This window comes from Lolium perenne, chromosome 1 (genome assembly GCF_019359855.2).
Source record: "Lolium perenne isolate Kyuss_39 chromosome 1, Kyuss_2.0, whole genome shotgun sequence".
In the NCBI taxonomy this organism is placed as follows: domain Eukaryota; kingdom Viridiplantae; phylum Streptophyta; class Magnoliopsida; order Poales; family Poaceae; genus Lolium; species Lolium perenne.
Genome location: NC_067244.2, coordinates 68,352,565 through 68,367,678, shown reverse-complemented (window position 1 = coordinate 68,367,678; position 15,114 = coordinate 68,352,565). Strand labels below are relative to the sequence as shown.

The 15,114-nt window shown below is 46.3% G+C and overlaps 1 protein-coding gene across 1 annotated transcript; it reads right to left on the bottom strand.

The window, feature by feature from the left end:
• Positions 1–13,538: 13,538 nt before the first annotated feature.
• On the bottom strand, positions 13,539–14,835 carry LOC139832405 (uncharacterized). The gene is made up of 5 exons (XM_071822159.1): positions 14,489–14,835; positions 14,173–14,407; positions 14,002–14,074; positions 13,661–13,901; positions 13,539–13,560 (listed from the first exon to the last, which is right to left on the bottom strand). Exons 1-5 carry the CDS (start codon positions 14,794–14,796, stop codon positions 13,539–13,541), a joined length of 879 nt encoding a protein of 292 aa, XP_071678260.1. The 5' UTR covers positions 14,797–14,835.
• Positions 14,836–15,114: the final 279 nt, after the last annotated feature.

Sequence of the window (15,114 nt, the reverse complement as noted above, 5' to 3'; positions counted from 1 at the left end):
ACTCCACTGCCTCGATTAGCCACTGACGCCGCCCAATTGAAGCCTCACTGCCCGTGGTCGCCGCCGAAGCTAGCCGTCGATTGGAGCCGCCCCAGGACGAGCCGCCGGTACCAGGAGCTTCGCCGTCGTCGACATCGTCATCACGCACACTGCCAGCCACCGCGGGAGCCCTGGTTAGCTCTCCCACCCCCTAGGCTCGCCGCCAGACCCTCTCGCTTCTCGCCGGAGAAGACGACGACCGTGCGCCGTTGGATCATCTTCTAATCCAACGCGCCACGTCGCTCGTACCGTTTCGGGATTTAGCAGCCACTGACGCGTGGACCCCACGCTGTCAGCACGCCGCGCGTCTGTGGACCGTGGTGGGCTGGAGTGGGCCGTTTTAATTCAATTCGGCCCAGCTTCGTTTTCCCGCCGGCCCTTTTATTCAAATGTCGTTTAAATAATTTTCCATCCAAATTCAATACTGCCCAAACTTTGAAATTCAACCATTTCAAATTGGCTAAACCAAATTTAGTGAATTTGACATTGTTAGAAAGCCACTGAAATTCTCTATCCAATGCCACTGGCCTCTTGGTCAATTTCTTTGTAGAATTAATGAGACAAAAATAACAAGCCAGGGACTTTTCCCTATTCCAATAATTCTTAAAAATCAACCAAAATAGATATTAAGTTATTTCCAACTCTAATAGCTCACATTTGACTTACACTAATTGTTTATGCAATAACATGGTATGGTCACTTTGCATGATCATGCCATGGTTTTGTGAATGGATGTTTTGACTAGTTTAACTAGTTGATATTGTCCAAAACTATTAGAATTAAATTGTGTGAAGTATTACACTTCATTTAAACTTGTCTCACATGAATTCATGGGATGTTTGAACCCCTGGTTCCAAACTCTCTTATATGAATTTCTTGAGATTTAAATCAAATGTAGTGTTATTTAAATGGTATGAGGTGTTCCACCTCATTTAAATCATTCTACCAAATGATGATGATGATGAACATTTGATTTAGGTCAATATGAGTTCATCCATGATTGTTGGAGAAATTAAATCTTAAGAAGATTTCAATGAGAGGAAATTATTTCTCAAGAACCCTATGGAAACTATCATTTACATATGGACTACAAATTCTATTTAAATCCCACCACCCATGTACCCTAGTTTATTTATGTGTGTGCATAGAGTAGTTGTGTGTTTATTGGTGATGTGTGGAATAGCCATTGAATTAGGGAGTAATTATACTCGTATTCAAATTTAGACGGTAGCACCGGAGAGTACGCCGAAGAAGAAGGTTGCTACCAGGAGGAGGAGGAGGAACAGTTTGAGAACTACCAAGGCAAGCTAAAATACTATGCAAGCTTTTATTCTTGCCAAGTGCAAAGCCCCTTGGGGCAAGGCACCATGTTCTTACCTTTTCTTATGTGAACCCATCCCAAGTTTTTACTTGTTTTCTAAATGGTTTACTTTTATAGTTAACTTTGGTCAAAATACAAGTTGGTTTTTAGAGTAGTGAGTTAGTCTTTTCCAAGCAAAGCAAGGTAGCACCCCTCATGAATTAGAGCTAGTGCTAATGAACTCAACTTGACTACTCTAGATGGGAACTTTGTGATTTTGAAAGGATTTTGAAACCTTGGAATGAAGATGCATTCCATTGAATGATTTTTGAAGGTGAATAGGACCAAGAGAAGATGGGGATTTTTGATAAAACATGATGTTGGTTTGAATGCGATACCTTTCCAATTCTCAAGTACCCCCACAATACCTGATTATGGGTAGGGCTTAACTGGAAGTTTATGCGTCTTAGTATGGGTTCCCTCTAAACAAGCGTCATCGGGGTTATGCCGAAAGCTGCCTCTACCACAAAAGAAACGATACGATATGATGCGAAATGAGGTGAATGTCCGGCCCAAGCCTGTGCGATTCCTGTGCTGACAGTTGGTCTTCACTGGGAGGCCAAGCTCATGGGGAGAGATGCTCATACTAGGATTCGTAAGTGAAAGGTTATGGTTGATGATCCGCGTACTGTGTTACGATTATTCGGGGAAATCCCGACGGATGAAATCAAATGTTGTGGCACAAGTGTGCAACCTCTGCAGAGTGTAAACCTATTCGAATAGCCGCGTCCACGGTTACGGACGGTTGGAAAGGCCATACAGTTTCCGAGGTCATAACTTTGAAAAGGATGTTGAAAAGGTTGATGGTGAAATGACTTGTGGTGAATTGAATTGAAATCGCCAATTGAATGGTGGGAATGACACTAATGTTCCCCCTTGAGTTAGTTAGATCTTGAATAAGCTTTTCTCAAAACTTTGTGAACTAAAACTAGCTTTATGCAAATAAACTAGAGCTTAGCAAACCCTACTAGATTGTCTAGCACTTACTTTTAGTATCCGTTTGCGAGTACTCAACGTACTCACGGCTTTGTCCCTGGCTATTCAAATGGCCAGAGTATGAAGAGGAACAAGGAGATGACCAGCAGGACGCCTACGACAACTAAGCGCCTTCCGACGTCAAGCGTTGGCCTGTGGACTTGAGAGTCCTTGTATCTTACGCTTCCGCTATGTTGAACTATGAACTTGTGTTTGTTCGTTGATCAATAGATCAACTATTCGTGTAATATGGATCATGTGATTCCAATTTGTAAGACTTATGGTTTGTAATGAATGATGACTGTGATACTTAAACTATTATGCCTCGCAACAACAATATTCCTGGGATTGCGATGTATGACATAATAGGCATTCGGACTTAAAAATCCGGGTGTTGACAAGTTGGTATCAGAGCCATTGTTTGACCTTAGAAGACCTTAGTTAGAATGGGCGTTCTGAAAAATTTAACTTTGAAATCAAATGAAAGAAATTATTTGTGAAAATTTACTACACTCTTGTCCTTGAGACTTTGCCAAAAATTTGATGAATCATGTTCTATCTTATTTGAATCAACTTAAAACTTTGCCACACTTTGCACTCTCTAACTTACTCATCCAATTCTCTTTCAGATGGAGCCGAATGAACCCCTCAACACCAAGTTTTATCAGCTTGGAAACGGAGGAAGCTTGATCTTCGAGCATGACCTCGACTCCCTGTCGGATCACCTTGGCCGCCCACACCCCGAGTTTCACGGGATTCAGGTGGACGACCAGCCGGGAGGGGAACTGCAGTGGATTATCACTGCCGACTTGAGGGGCAAGCTGGAGCCTCCCACCTCGGAGAGGATCCTTTTCTCTTTCAGGGAAAGCAACTGGCTCGACGGGCTTGCACGTGCTCTTCAGGAAGCACTTGCTCGTCTGTGCGGACAGAATACCGAAGCCCTTCGTGAGGAACGCTTTGCGCATCTCGCAAGGCGTAACTCTGACGGAAGACCCATGGATGTGCCACTCCACCCCCAGTTGAGGCACCATGTGGATCACTTGGACTTCATGCTCTACCAGACTCAGAGGGACCTTGACGCCTCTCGCGCCTACGCGAACCAGACCCATGCTCACATCATCGAGCAGGGTGAGGCAATCAAGCTACTCAACAACGACCGCAGGAACCTTCGCCAGCAGCGTGCCAAGAAGGACGCTACGATTCGCCGCCTTCGCGACCGGATCGCGTCACTTGAGGCCACTGTCAAGGCCCAGGAGGATCAGATTCGTCACATGGAAGAGGACGACGAAGGCATCGACATTCAGGGAGGAGACGCCTTTCTGAGCGATGACGATGACTTTGAGGAGGACGAGAACACCGAGGAGGAGGATTACGAGTTCCTGGAGGCCAGACAGGATGACTACGTCCCGATTGATATCGATGATGAGGAGTAGTTGCACTAGTTTCACTTATAGTAGGTGTGAGTTGTATCCCGTCCCCTGTATCGTAGCATGAGAATGGTTCTTAAAACCATTGGAGTATGTGTGTAGTTTGTACGATGTGTTGCATGAATGAATGAATGTTATGTTTGTCATGAAAAGATTACAAGTTTTCAAATGCTTTTCAAACTTAACCAAAATAAACCATAGAAGGTTCCCTCTTATCTCATGATCTTCTATATCTTCAGATGGCCCCTCCGAATCGCACCAACGACGCGATGATGCAACTTCTGCAAACCCTGCTTGCAGACAGGGAAACCGAGAGAGCCGAGCGCCAAGCCAACATCACCGCCCTGCAGAACATCGCCAACCAAGGCCATGGAAATCATGACCACCCTGGATCCAAGCTCAAGAACTTCCAGAACACCAACCCTCCGGTGTTTAGCAAGACCGAGGAGCCCCTCGACGCCGACGATTGGCTCCAGACTATGGAGAACAATCTGGAAGTAGCTGGAGTGGAAGCCAACGAGAAGGTGTTGTTCGCCACTCACTACCTCGCTGGACCAGCTCGCGCTTGGTGGACGAGTACCCGTGCCATGAACGGAGGTCAATTCATGACTTGGGAGGATTTCAAACTCAAGTTCAGCAAGTACCATGTACCCCCGGGTCTTATCAAGAAGATGAGGGATGAGTTCCGTGAACTGAAACAAGGTCGCATGACGGTGGTTGAGTACCGCGACAAGTTTCTCACCTTGTCAAGGTATGCCCCTGATGAGACTGACACTGTCGAGAAGAGGAAGGAGAGATTCCTGAACGGGCTGCATGATGAGATGCAGACTGTCCTCGTCAACATCCCCTTTGCCGACCTCGAAGCCCTTGTTGACTCCGCCATCCAGATGGAGGGCAAGTTAAACCAAGCCAATGAGAACCGCAAGCGCCGCATGACAAATCAGAGTGGATCAAGCCACCCTCAAAAGTTTCGCCCTAGCTCAAGCGGAGGTTTCACTCCGAGGCACAACAAACCCCCGATGCAGAACTCTCGCCCCGGTTACCAGAACCGGAGTGGAGGAAACTCCAAGCCAGGAGGCTACAACAACAACTACAACAACAACAACTACAACCGCGCTCCACCACGAGCCCCGAACACCAACAACACCAACACCAACACCAACCCCAGAACCGGGTGACAAGGGATTAACTTGTCAATGCCTATGGATTGTAGGCTAGGGTTTAGTTAGAAGTAGAGGGTAAGTAGATCTCGAAGGTTTCAGCCGATTGGCGCCGTCTGTGGGAATTAGAGGCGTAAGGAGCTGATCTCGATGGCACGTTCAAGATCTTCGACATCGTCAACCGCAAGCAACACAATGGATCGAGGTAAACAGATCGCTACTGGTCTTGTCGATTTTGTTCCTCACCCACCCTCCCGTTTGGATGCATATGCGTATCTGGCGGAGCCCATGGAGATGACGTTCGGAAGGTTCCACTTTCGCGTCGAGAAGGAAGGATCGTATCGTGTCGAGATTCCGATTTCGTCGGGATCATCAGTGGCCGATTCAGATTTTTCAAGCTATGCATCGTCAAACGAGTCAGGAGAAGAAGAAACCTCGGCGACACGCTACGTCAGTATCAGAGCAAGAGAGAAACTCGCCAAGATCTTCAACGACATATCGTTTGAGTCATCTGCGGACTCGTATATAAGCGATGGCTCAAGCGATGTCGACAGTCATGACTTCATCGACAAATCTTTGACAGTGGGCAAGGTCTTCATCAGTCTCAACGACGATGTCACCAAACCCAACATAGATCTGAGTACAAAGTATCATCAGATTTACGCCATTGAAAATCAAGAAGAGACATCTGAGGCTTTCGACAGTTTGGGAAATCCATACGTCGATCCCTCCAATCTGCGACAAGGCTTGGGCAACAAATACGTCGGGCCAGAGCCGCGAGATAGAGTTCAACTTTCACAAGCAGCGTGGGACAGAGCTGCGAGAGCTATGAACGGCACAGAACCAATGGCTACCACAGCCACACCAGAAGAATTGCAAGCATATCAATATAGGCTCGCACGAGCTGCCAGGGAATTGGAAAAACAGACAGCTGAGTTGAACAGGAGAAAGGAGGCAGCTTCTGCATCCAGCAGGAGAAGGGCAGATCTAAGTCGACAATCTAGAACTACGGGTGATAGCCATCGGGAGGCGCGGAACAGAGCAAGGTCAAGACTGCAACACATACCCGAAGCGGAAAGAGAGCACTTGGTTCAAAACCTCGACATGTCCTTTATGTCGATAGATACAAGAGGAAACATCATCCCTAAGACACCAGAGGCTGGGTATATGGCGACACATGCTTTTATCCTTGCATCTAAACCACCTCCGGGTGACCCAAGGGAAACACTGTACAATATGGCGGTAGCAGGAGTTGGAGCTATGGGGACAGCGTTTATATCAACGCCTCCCGAAGGAGTGGCAAGGCAAAATAGTCCGCGACCCGCAGCAGCAACAGCGGCAGCACCTGAAGGGCCAAGTGGAGCAAGAGACACAGCAGCACAAGCAAGAGTCGACAGAGCGCGGCAAAGCAGAAGGGATCATCGGCAATCCCCTTAGCTTAACGACGAAGATATGTTCGGCTTACCATGCTTCACGAGAAGAGTCCGAAAACGCGAGTCCCCTCGGGATTCAAGTTACCCGATAATTTCAAGAAATTCGACGGCCTTCAAGATCCAGAGAGGATTGGCTAGTCGACTATCCGGAGACGGTGAAGCTGACAGAGGAACTAGGGCAACAGCCATGCAAAGCATCCAGTGCACCCGAGTGGTGCCGCACGATCATGGATAAAGAAACTCGCTCCAGGATCCATCGACAGCTGGGAAAGTTTCGAGGACGTGTTCGTCAAGAACTTCAGATCCACGTGCAAAAAACCCGCATCGTTAGAGGAGTTGAGAGCGTGTCGACAAAAGCCAGATGAGCCAATGAGAAAGTACATCCAGAGGTGGAATATCATCAAAAACTCGGCAGAAAACATATCTGACGAGAGAGCAATAGATGCGTTTGTCGCAGGAGTCAGGCGTGGAGACTTTGTCGAGGATTTGGGAAGGACCAATCCAAGGACAGTATCCGCGTTAATGGAGATAGCAAATAAATGGGCAGATGGAGAAGACGCTGTCCACAACAAACGACACAGGTCGCCAGAGGAGGACCGTGGTCGAAACTATCAACCGAGGCGAAGATTTCCTCGGACGTACTGAACTACGACGCCCCAGGACAAATTTCGGCAGGTTTTCGGACAAACACAGGAGGCAACAGAGATGACTACCAGAGAAGCAGTGAACAGCGAGGTGATAATAGGGATGATTCACGCAACAGGCAAAATAGTGGGCCGAGGTTTCCAAGACCTTTCGTGTCCCCCCGAGGAAATGCTGAACGGACCGTGCCGGATGCACTTCTTCCTCGACAAAGAACGGGAAAAGACAGTCAGGGCACCTGCAGAAAGACTGTCGAAATTTTCAGGCAATGTTCAGATACGCAGAAAATGCTCACGCTCGAGCAGCACAGAGAAACCCTCGGGAGCCTAGGAGCGAGGTTCACCTCCCGCCACCTCCCGCGATTACAGAGGACAATCGACACCAGCTAAGAATAGCGGCAGCACCTGCACCACCACCCTATGTTGATCCTAACTCCAACGGAGCAGTGTTGATGATTCAGAAGGGAAGGCCGTCCAATAGAGCTCAAAAAGTAATCTCACGACAGGTGTTTATGGCAGAGAAAATGCCTCCACCAACGATTGAGTACCTTAATTGGTCGGGACAAGATATCGGCTTCACAATAGCAGATCATCCGCAGCAAGTTCCTCGACCAGGGCAGTCAAGACTTATTCTCGCAGTTATCGCAGGATTTGATGTCTCTCGAGTGTTCATAGACGGCGGCAGCAGCTTGAACCTCATGTATGCAGATACATTGAGGAAGATGAACATATCCTTAGCAAACTTGAAACCAACAGACACAAGATTCCACGGCATCACACCAGAGAAACCAAGTTATCCATTGGGAAAAATCAATCTCGATGTTCAATTTGGGACCCGAGAAAATTATAGAATCGAGAAGCTCGAATTTGAAGTCGTGGATTTTCCATCACAATACCACGCTGTTGGGACGACCAGCATATGCTAGATTTATGGCAGTACCACACTATACATACCTGTTGTGGACGTTGCCCGCACCTAGAGGACCAATCACGGTCAAGGGAAGCTTTGCCTTAGCCGATAAGTGCGACAAGGATTTTCACAAAGTTGGCGTAAACTTTCGGGATGCAAGCCGAGTACTTGGCGTCAAAAAGCATGACTGATTACGACGTCTTGCCGTACGCTGGAAGGCCAAATAAAGAAACAACTTTAAACAATGATAAAAATTCTAAGGAGGTTCAGATTCACCCGAAAGATCCAAAAAGACGACATCTATCGCAAACGATATGGATATCGCATAGGAAAGCGCGCTCGTCAAGTTCCTCCGTGAGAACTGGAAAATCTTTGCATGGTGTCCAGCTGACATGCCAGGAGTACCTGTGGAACTTGCCGAGCACCACCTAAATTTGGATCCAACAAAACCAATCGGACAACCTTTGCGGCGTTTTGAACCAAACCGCAAAGCCATGCTTTCAGAAATAAATCGACTCAAGAAGCTGGTTTTATCGAGAGAAATATCTAAAGAAGCCACATGTGTATCTAACACAGTGATGGTGCCGAAGAAAAACACGACAGTCCTTCGCAAGTGCGTCGACTTTAAGTGTCTCAATAAACTTTGTCCTAAGGATCATTTTCCCGTCCCAAGGATCGATCAAATTATCGACTCCACGGCAGGTTGCGAACGTCTTTCCTTCTTGGATGCATACTCTGGTTATAACCAGATCAGATTAAAAGAAGATGATGAAGCCAAGACAGCGTTTATTACACCTTACGGCGTGTTTTGCTACAAAACAATGCCCTTTGGTCTAAAAAATGCGGGAGCAACATATCAGAGGATGATGCAGAAGTGTTTAGCAACACAGATCGGGAAAACGTGCAAGTATACATCGATGATGTCGTCATAACATCAAAAAAGGGGACAACGTTGATCGAGGATCTCAAAGAAACTTTTGACAACCTCGACAAATTCTGCCTCAAACTGAACCCGACGAAGTGTTCTTTTGGCGTCCCAGCAGGAGAACTTCTGGGGTTTCTAGTTTCGGCAAGAGGGATTGAAGCAAATCCCGACAAAATACAAGCCATAGTAACAATGAGAAAGCCAACAAAGTTGAAAGAAATACAGCAGCTAACTGGGCGAGTCGCAGCTTTGAGCAGGTTCGTCGCCAGGTTAGGAGAAAAAGCGTTACCATTTTATGCGCTGATAAAACAAGGAGATAAATTTCAGTGGAACGAAGAGGCCGACAGAGCTTTCGAGGATCTGAAGCGAAAAATCTCGACACCACCAATCCTGGTGGCTCCAAAGGAAAAGGAACCTCTCCTACCGTATATTGCAGCCACGCCCCAAGTGGTTAGCACAAGATTAGTTGTCGAAAGAGAGGAAGAAGGGAAAATCCATGGAGTGCGGCGGCAAGATACTTCGTGAGCGAAGTCTTGTCACCTTCAAAACAAAGGTACCCTCAGTACCAAAAGCTAGCATATGGAGTGTTCACGACAAAGAAAAATTGCGCCACTATTTTTCGGCACACCCGATCATAGTGGTCAATGAAGCTCCCTTGTCAAATATACTTGAATAACCCGTGAAAGCTACGGGTCGTGTCTCCCTTTGGGGAATAGAACTTTCCCTCGGGACATCACGTATGAAAAAGAAAAGCAATAAAGTCGCAAATACTGCCAGACTTCATCGCAGAATGGATGGAGTTGCAAAATACAGGACCTCCAGATTTATCGAGAACTTGGACCATGAACTTTGATGGGTCCAAGAGACTAGAAGGAGCTGGCGCAGGAGTAGTACTCATATCACCTGAAGGCGACAAATTGAAGTACATCCTCCGGATGACGTTCCTTAACGCATCTAACAATGAAGCAGAATATGAGGCCCTCATACACGGGATGAAGATGGCAAAAGCCTGTGGAGCAACTCGATTAAAAATCTTTGGCGACTCACAGTTGGTGGCTCAGCAAGTTATGAACCAATGTGATGCAATCAATGATAGCATGATGGCATACAAGGAGGTGTACAACAAGCTTGAGAAGTTATTCGATGGATGCGAAGTAAATCATATTAGCAGGTTGAGCAACGACGAAGCCGACGTTCTTGCAAACATCGGGTCACAGTGCCTTCCAGTCCCGCCAGGTGTATTCTGGGAAGAGATAACAGAGAGATCCACTAAGCCAACAAAGTCAAAAAAGAAGGAGAAGAAACCCTCGGGGGCTGCCAAGGAAAAGCAAGAGGACGAAGAAGAGGATCAGGACTTGGTCATGGTGATACAGATACCGTGGATGCAGCTGTACATATCATACATCATGAGAAAAGAAATACCCGATGATCCAGTTGAAGCAAGGCGAGTAATTCGACGCTCCAAAGCTTTTACGGTGGTCAAGGGAGAATTGTATAAGCGAAGTATTTCAGGCGTTTTGCAAAGGTGCGTTACACCCGAAGAAGGAAGAATAATCCTGAAGGATGTACACGAAGGAATATGTGGCCACCATGCAAGTAGTCGAGCTATCGCAGCCAAGGTTTTTCGGGCAGGATTCTACTGGTTGACAGCAATCGAGGACGCCAAGGACATAGTAAGAACTTGCGACGCATGTCAAAGGTTCGCCGCAAAACCTCACTCTCCAGCAGCAGAGCTAGCACCAATACCATTGTCGTGGCCCTTTGCTCAATGGGGACTTGATATGGTGGGTAAGTTACACAAATCCTGGCCAGGAGGAAAGGAGTACATGCTAGTAGCTGTCGATAAGTTTACAAAGTGGATAGAAGCGAAGCCGATAAATTCACCAGATGGAGCATCCGCAGTAAAATTCGTAAAAGGCCTCGTCTTCAGATTTGGAGTGCCCCACAAGATCGTCACGCACAACGGCAGCAACTTCACATCCCATGAATTCAAAGATTATTGCGAAGAGGTGGGTATTAAGCTGAACTTTGCGTCAGTTGCACATCCTCAAACCAATGGGCAAGTCGAGAAAGCCAATGGCATCATCTGCAATGGTATCAAGAAGCGCTTGTTAGGACCACTGGAAAAAGCTCGACATACCTGGCCAGAAGAACTACCAAGCGTGTTGTGGAGCATCCGAACAACACCAAACACAGGAACGCAGGAAACTCCGTTTTTCCTGGTTCATGGAGCAGAGGCAGTACTACCAATCGAGATAGAGCACAACTCTCCACGTGTCGCTGAATATGATGAAGAAACGTCGAGAAGAGTGCTAGAAGACGACGTCGACGCACTTGATGAAGCTCGAGATGAAGTATTATCTCGGGTAACCAAATATCAACAAGACTTGAAGAATTACCACAGTCGACGTTTGCGGCCAAGATCTTTTCAGGTGGGAGACCTAGTTCTTCGGCTCACGCAAAAAAGTCATGAAAAACTCGAGTCACCATGGCTTGGCCCTTACATTGTCACGGAAGTAATTGGAGGAGGAGCATACAGAATAAAGGACAAAAAGACAGGGGTGGAGGAGCCAAACCCCTGGAACGTGGCGCAACTTAGGCGTTTTTACGCCTAGAGTCAAAATATAGTCTTTGTAAAGCTTCAATGTACTGAAACGCCCGCGAGTTTTCAGACGCACTCTTTTCCTTTTTCGGGGCACCGAGTGGGGCCGGAGAAGGTTTTTAATGAGGCGGGCTCGCGGTGCTGCAATATAATAAAGATAGTGACAATATAACTTCTCTTCTTTATCGACATGACCAAAGTCTTCGCTCCGACGAATTTCAATATAGTTCATCAACAAAAGGAAAAACTTGCCTTGGTATTCAAATACCTCGTGAGTCAACAAAAATACAAAATAGTACTCAATAAAAAGCTTGGGGGCTCATATTCGCCTTAAATATATAAATGCCTTGGTTCAAAACCTCGCAAGTATACAAATATAGTAAAGAGTCACCGAAACACTCGGGGGCTAAACAAACAGAGAAATATAATGATTGCTTTACAATATAGTCGTGGATTACAAAGAAAAAATATCTACAAGAAGAAACTAACTAGTCTTGATTCAATATGTCATCAAGAGTAACCCTGTTTTCCTCGTGAGCAGCACCAAGAAAATCGGCATAATGGCCATCGGCAAAAAAGTCGGCATCCATCCGAAGTAGGTCCTCAATCATTTCTTCGGCTATAGGCGTAACCTTCGTGTTAATCCTGTCAACACCAACTCTCCGACGTTTTACTTTTTGGTGAACTTTCTCGACAACCTGGGTAAGGTCAAGCTTCGAGTGGCAGATTTGGAGCATGATAAGAGCAAATCTGGCGCCAGCTACTAGTTGAGCCTTGACAAAATCATGGATACTGCGAGCATCCTTGAACCTTTCCATCAATTCAGGAAGAGTTTTTGGTTGGACGTTCCGAGGAAACATGGAGTTGTAAACCATGGACAAGGTCTTGGTACAGAAGTCAAGGAAATCGCGAGTTTGAAAGGCGCGATCTTGAAATCTGACAATTTGGCGGGTCCTCTCTGGGGTAGCCCAAAACAACGAACCATGGTCCAGGGAAAGATTAACAAGGAGGGTTGTCCTATCAATTACCCTCTCATCCTCCTCACCAGCATCAACAAAGGCAACAATCAAAACAAACAAGAGGAAACCTCTAAGAAACAATAGCAACAAGATAAAGAATATCAGCGGGACGAAACAGGCATACCCGACATATCTGCACCGGCTTCATTCATTAATTCGAGCATGAAATTTTCTCGAGTAGTTGCCTTTTCAGCCTCGGAAGCAGCAATTTCCTTAGCAGCCACGGCTTCGTGAGCTTGTTGAAGAGCAATTTTTTCGGCTTCAGATGACTTACGAGATTGCTCCATCATCACAAGTGTTTGCTTCTTCGCATATTGAAGTTGTTGCCGAAGTTCATCCAGTTCTTGCGACAAGGTATCGTCGACAGGAGCGGTATCACCAAAAGCTTTCCTCGCGCGGGAAGAAGAAGGCGAAACATTGGAAGGAGCAGAAGATGGAGTATAGTTATCAAATATCAACTGAAAAATAAACAAGACAACATCAAATAACAAGCAAAAATAGAAGTCTTCATTAATCTCTTGGAATAATTACAAGGGCATTACAGTGGAGTTAAGAAAGTACGTGTCGCCAAATGACTACTTTGGCGACAGAAGCAAAAGAAACAGAAAGAAAAACAGAGGCATGCAACTAGACCTCCGGCCTCGAGGAGCTAGGAGTTGAAGCTGGCTTGATCCCCAGATACGCCAAGATCTTCTTCGTGTTGGGCTTGGCCGCCTTGATCAGCGACCTCCATCTTGACTGCTCTATCTGACTGGTGTCGCCAACCTTCATCCAATCAAGCGTCTGTTGGCTGTCAGCAACCAGGGCAACAAGATTTCGACAGCAACCTTCATATTCTCCTGACGCATCTTCAATCCCAGGTCTTCCGACGAATTGAAAAGCTTGGCAAGGGCAAGGAAAGTCGAAGGTTCCTCTTTCTTCGGGAAGTAGGGGAATAACGCCGACAAACTTGCACTGGCATTGGCCACGCCTTCGCGAATTTCACGCCCATGAAATTCCAGAAGAGAAAGTGCGTCAAGAAGAGGGTCCTTGACGGGATTTTCCAAGTCAAAATCTTGGTCTGTTTGGGCTGCCACATGAGACCGAACATTAGTCGAAACCAAGAAACAGGACGTACAATAAAACAGAAGGGATGGATGATATTACTTAGCGTACGTCGACTTTGCGACTTCAAGCGCTTGATGATATCTTGCTCACGTGCAGCTTGTGCAGTTTTCTGCTCATTCAAGGCAGATTCAGCATCTGTGAGACTTTTCTGCAACGCTTCAACACTAGCAGCTTTCACCTTGGCTTCATCAGCCTCGGCCTTGGCTTCACTAGCAGCAAGTTCAGCTTTCTTGCGAGCCGCCTCACTTTGCTCGAGTTTTTGAGCAAGTGCGTCGACACGTTCGTTGGCCTCTGAAAGTTTTTCTGTCGAGATATGAAAAAGAAAGAAAAGAAAGATCAAAAAATAGCGACAAGCAACAGGAATAGAAAGTCAAAGAAAAATAGCAAGTATAAAAGTCGTTACCTTCGGCTCTGGCGGCATATTCACGGTACCCAACAAATTGGGACCCGATCCGAAGAAGCTCTTTGATCATTGGCTGTTCAAAGGTAAGTACATCAAAAGAAACGTCGGCATGAAAAAGAGAAAAGGTGTGAAAAAACAAAATAAGGAAAATATAGATGCCGACAAACTTACATCATCTAAGAGCAGAGTCGACGAACTGCCCAACTGAGGGGCAGGATCAACAATCTTTTCAACCCGTGCCCTTTTTGGTGAAGGGGCACGGGGGCTCGAAGGAGGAGTAGATGTATCAACATTTTGTTGAGGAGGCGACGATTCCTCCCCTTCAACTGGTTTTTCTGAAATAACTAAAGTATGTGACGTGCTCGTTCGAGCAGCCACATCTAAAGTTGGTGTTTCTTCATCATCACTGTGACAAAATAGTGGCAGCATAAAAAGCAAGGCAAAATAAAATTCTTCAAATAGAAAAGGAAAAGAGCAAGGAACCTACGAGCTGATGATACTCTCGATGTATGGATCATAAGCTGCTTTTCGAGGTAAAGGATCAGTTTCTTCGGGTTTCGAGGTCCCGGAATCTTCGGCATTGCTCCTTTTCCTTTTGCTCTTCGGAGAAACAGCAGGAGGAGGAGATTGTGCTGATGTTGTACCTTCAGAGGCAGCATCCTTCTCAGTAGATCCCGCAGATTTTCGAGAATCTGCGGGTTCATTAACAAAAGAGGGGGTCTCCTGGTTGTCATCATCGACAACGGCTCTTTCTTCGACCTCTCCATCCTCAGGAAGAGGAGGAAGGGAAGCCATAGTAGGATGATTCTACAAGGAAATAGTGACAAAAGAGAATAAGTGAGATACCACTGCAATAAGATACAAGGAACAGTTAACAAGATAGAAATTCGAGAAGACAAAATACCTCGGGAAGAGGATTAGAAGCACTGTATGGTTCCACTCGACAGGAGGAGGGAATAGGATCCTTCTTGCCTAATCGAGAAATTCTTCGAACCAATTTTTCCAGGTCCTTTACAGAAAGATCACTGGAAACTCTGTTGGCGTCATTTTCACCAGAATACGTCCAAAGGGGATTTTTGCGAGCCTGAAGAGGCTGCACTCTAATCCTAAGGA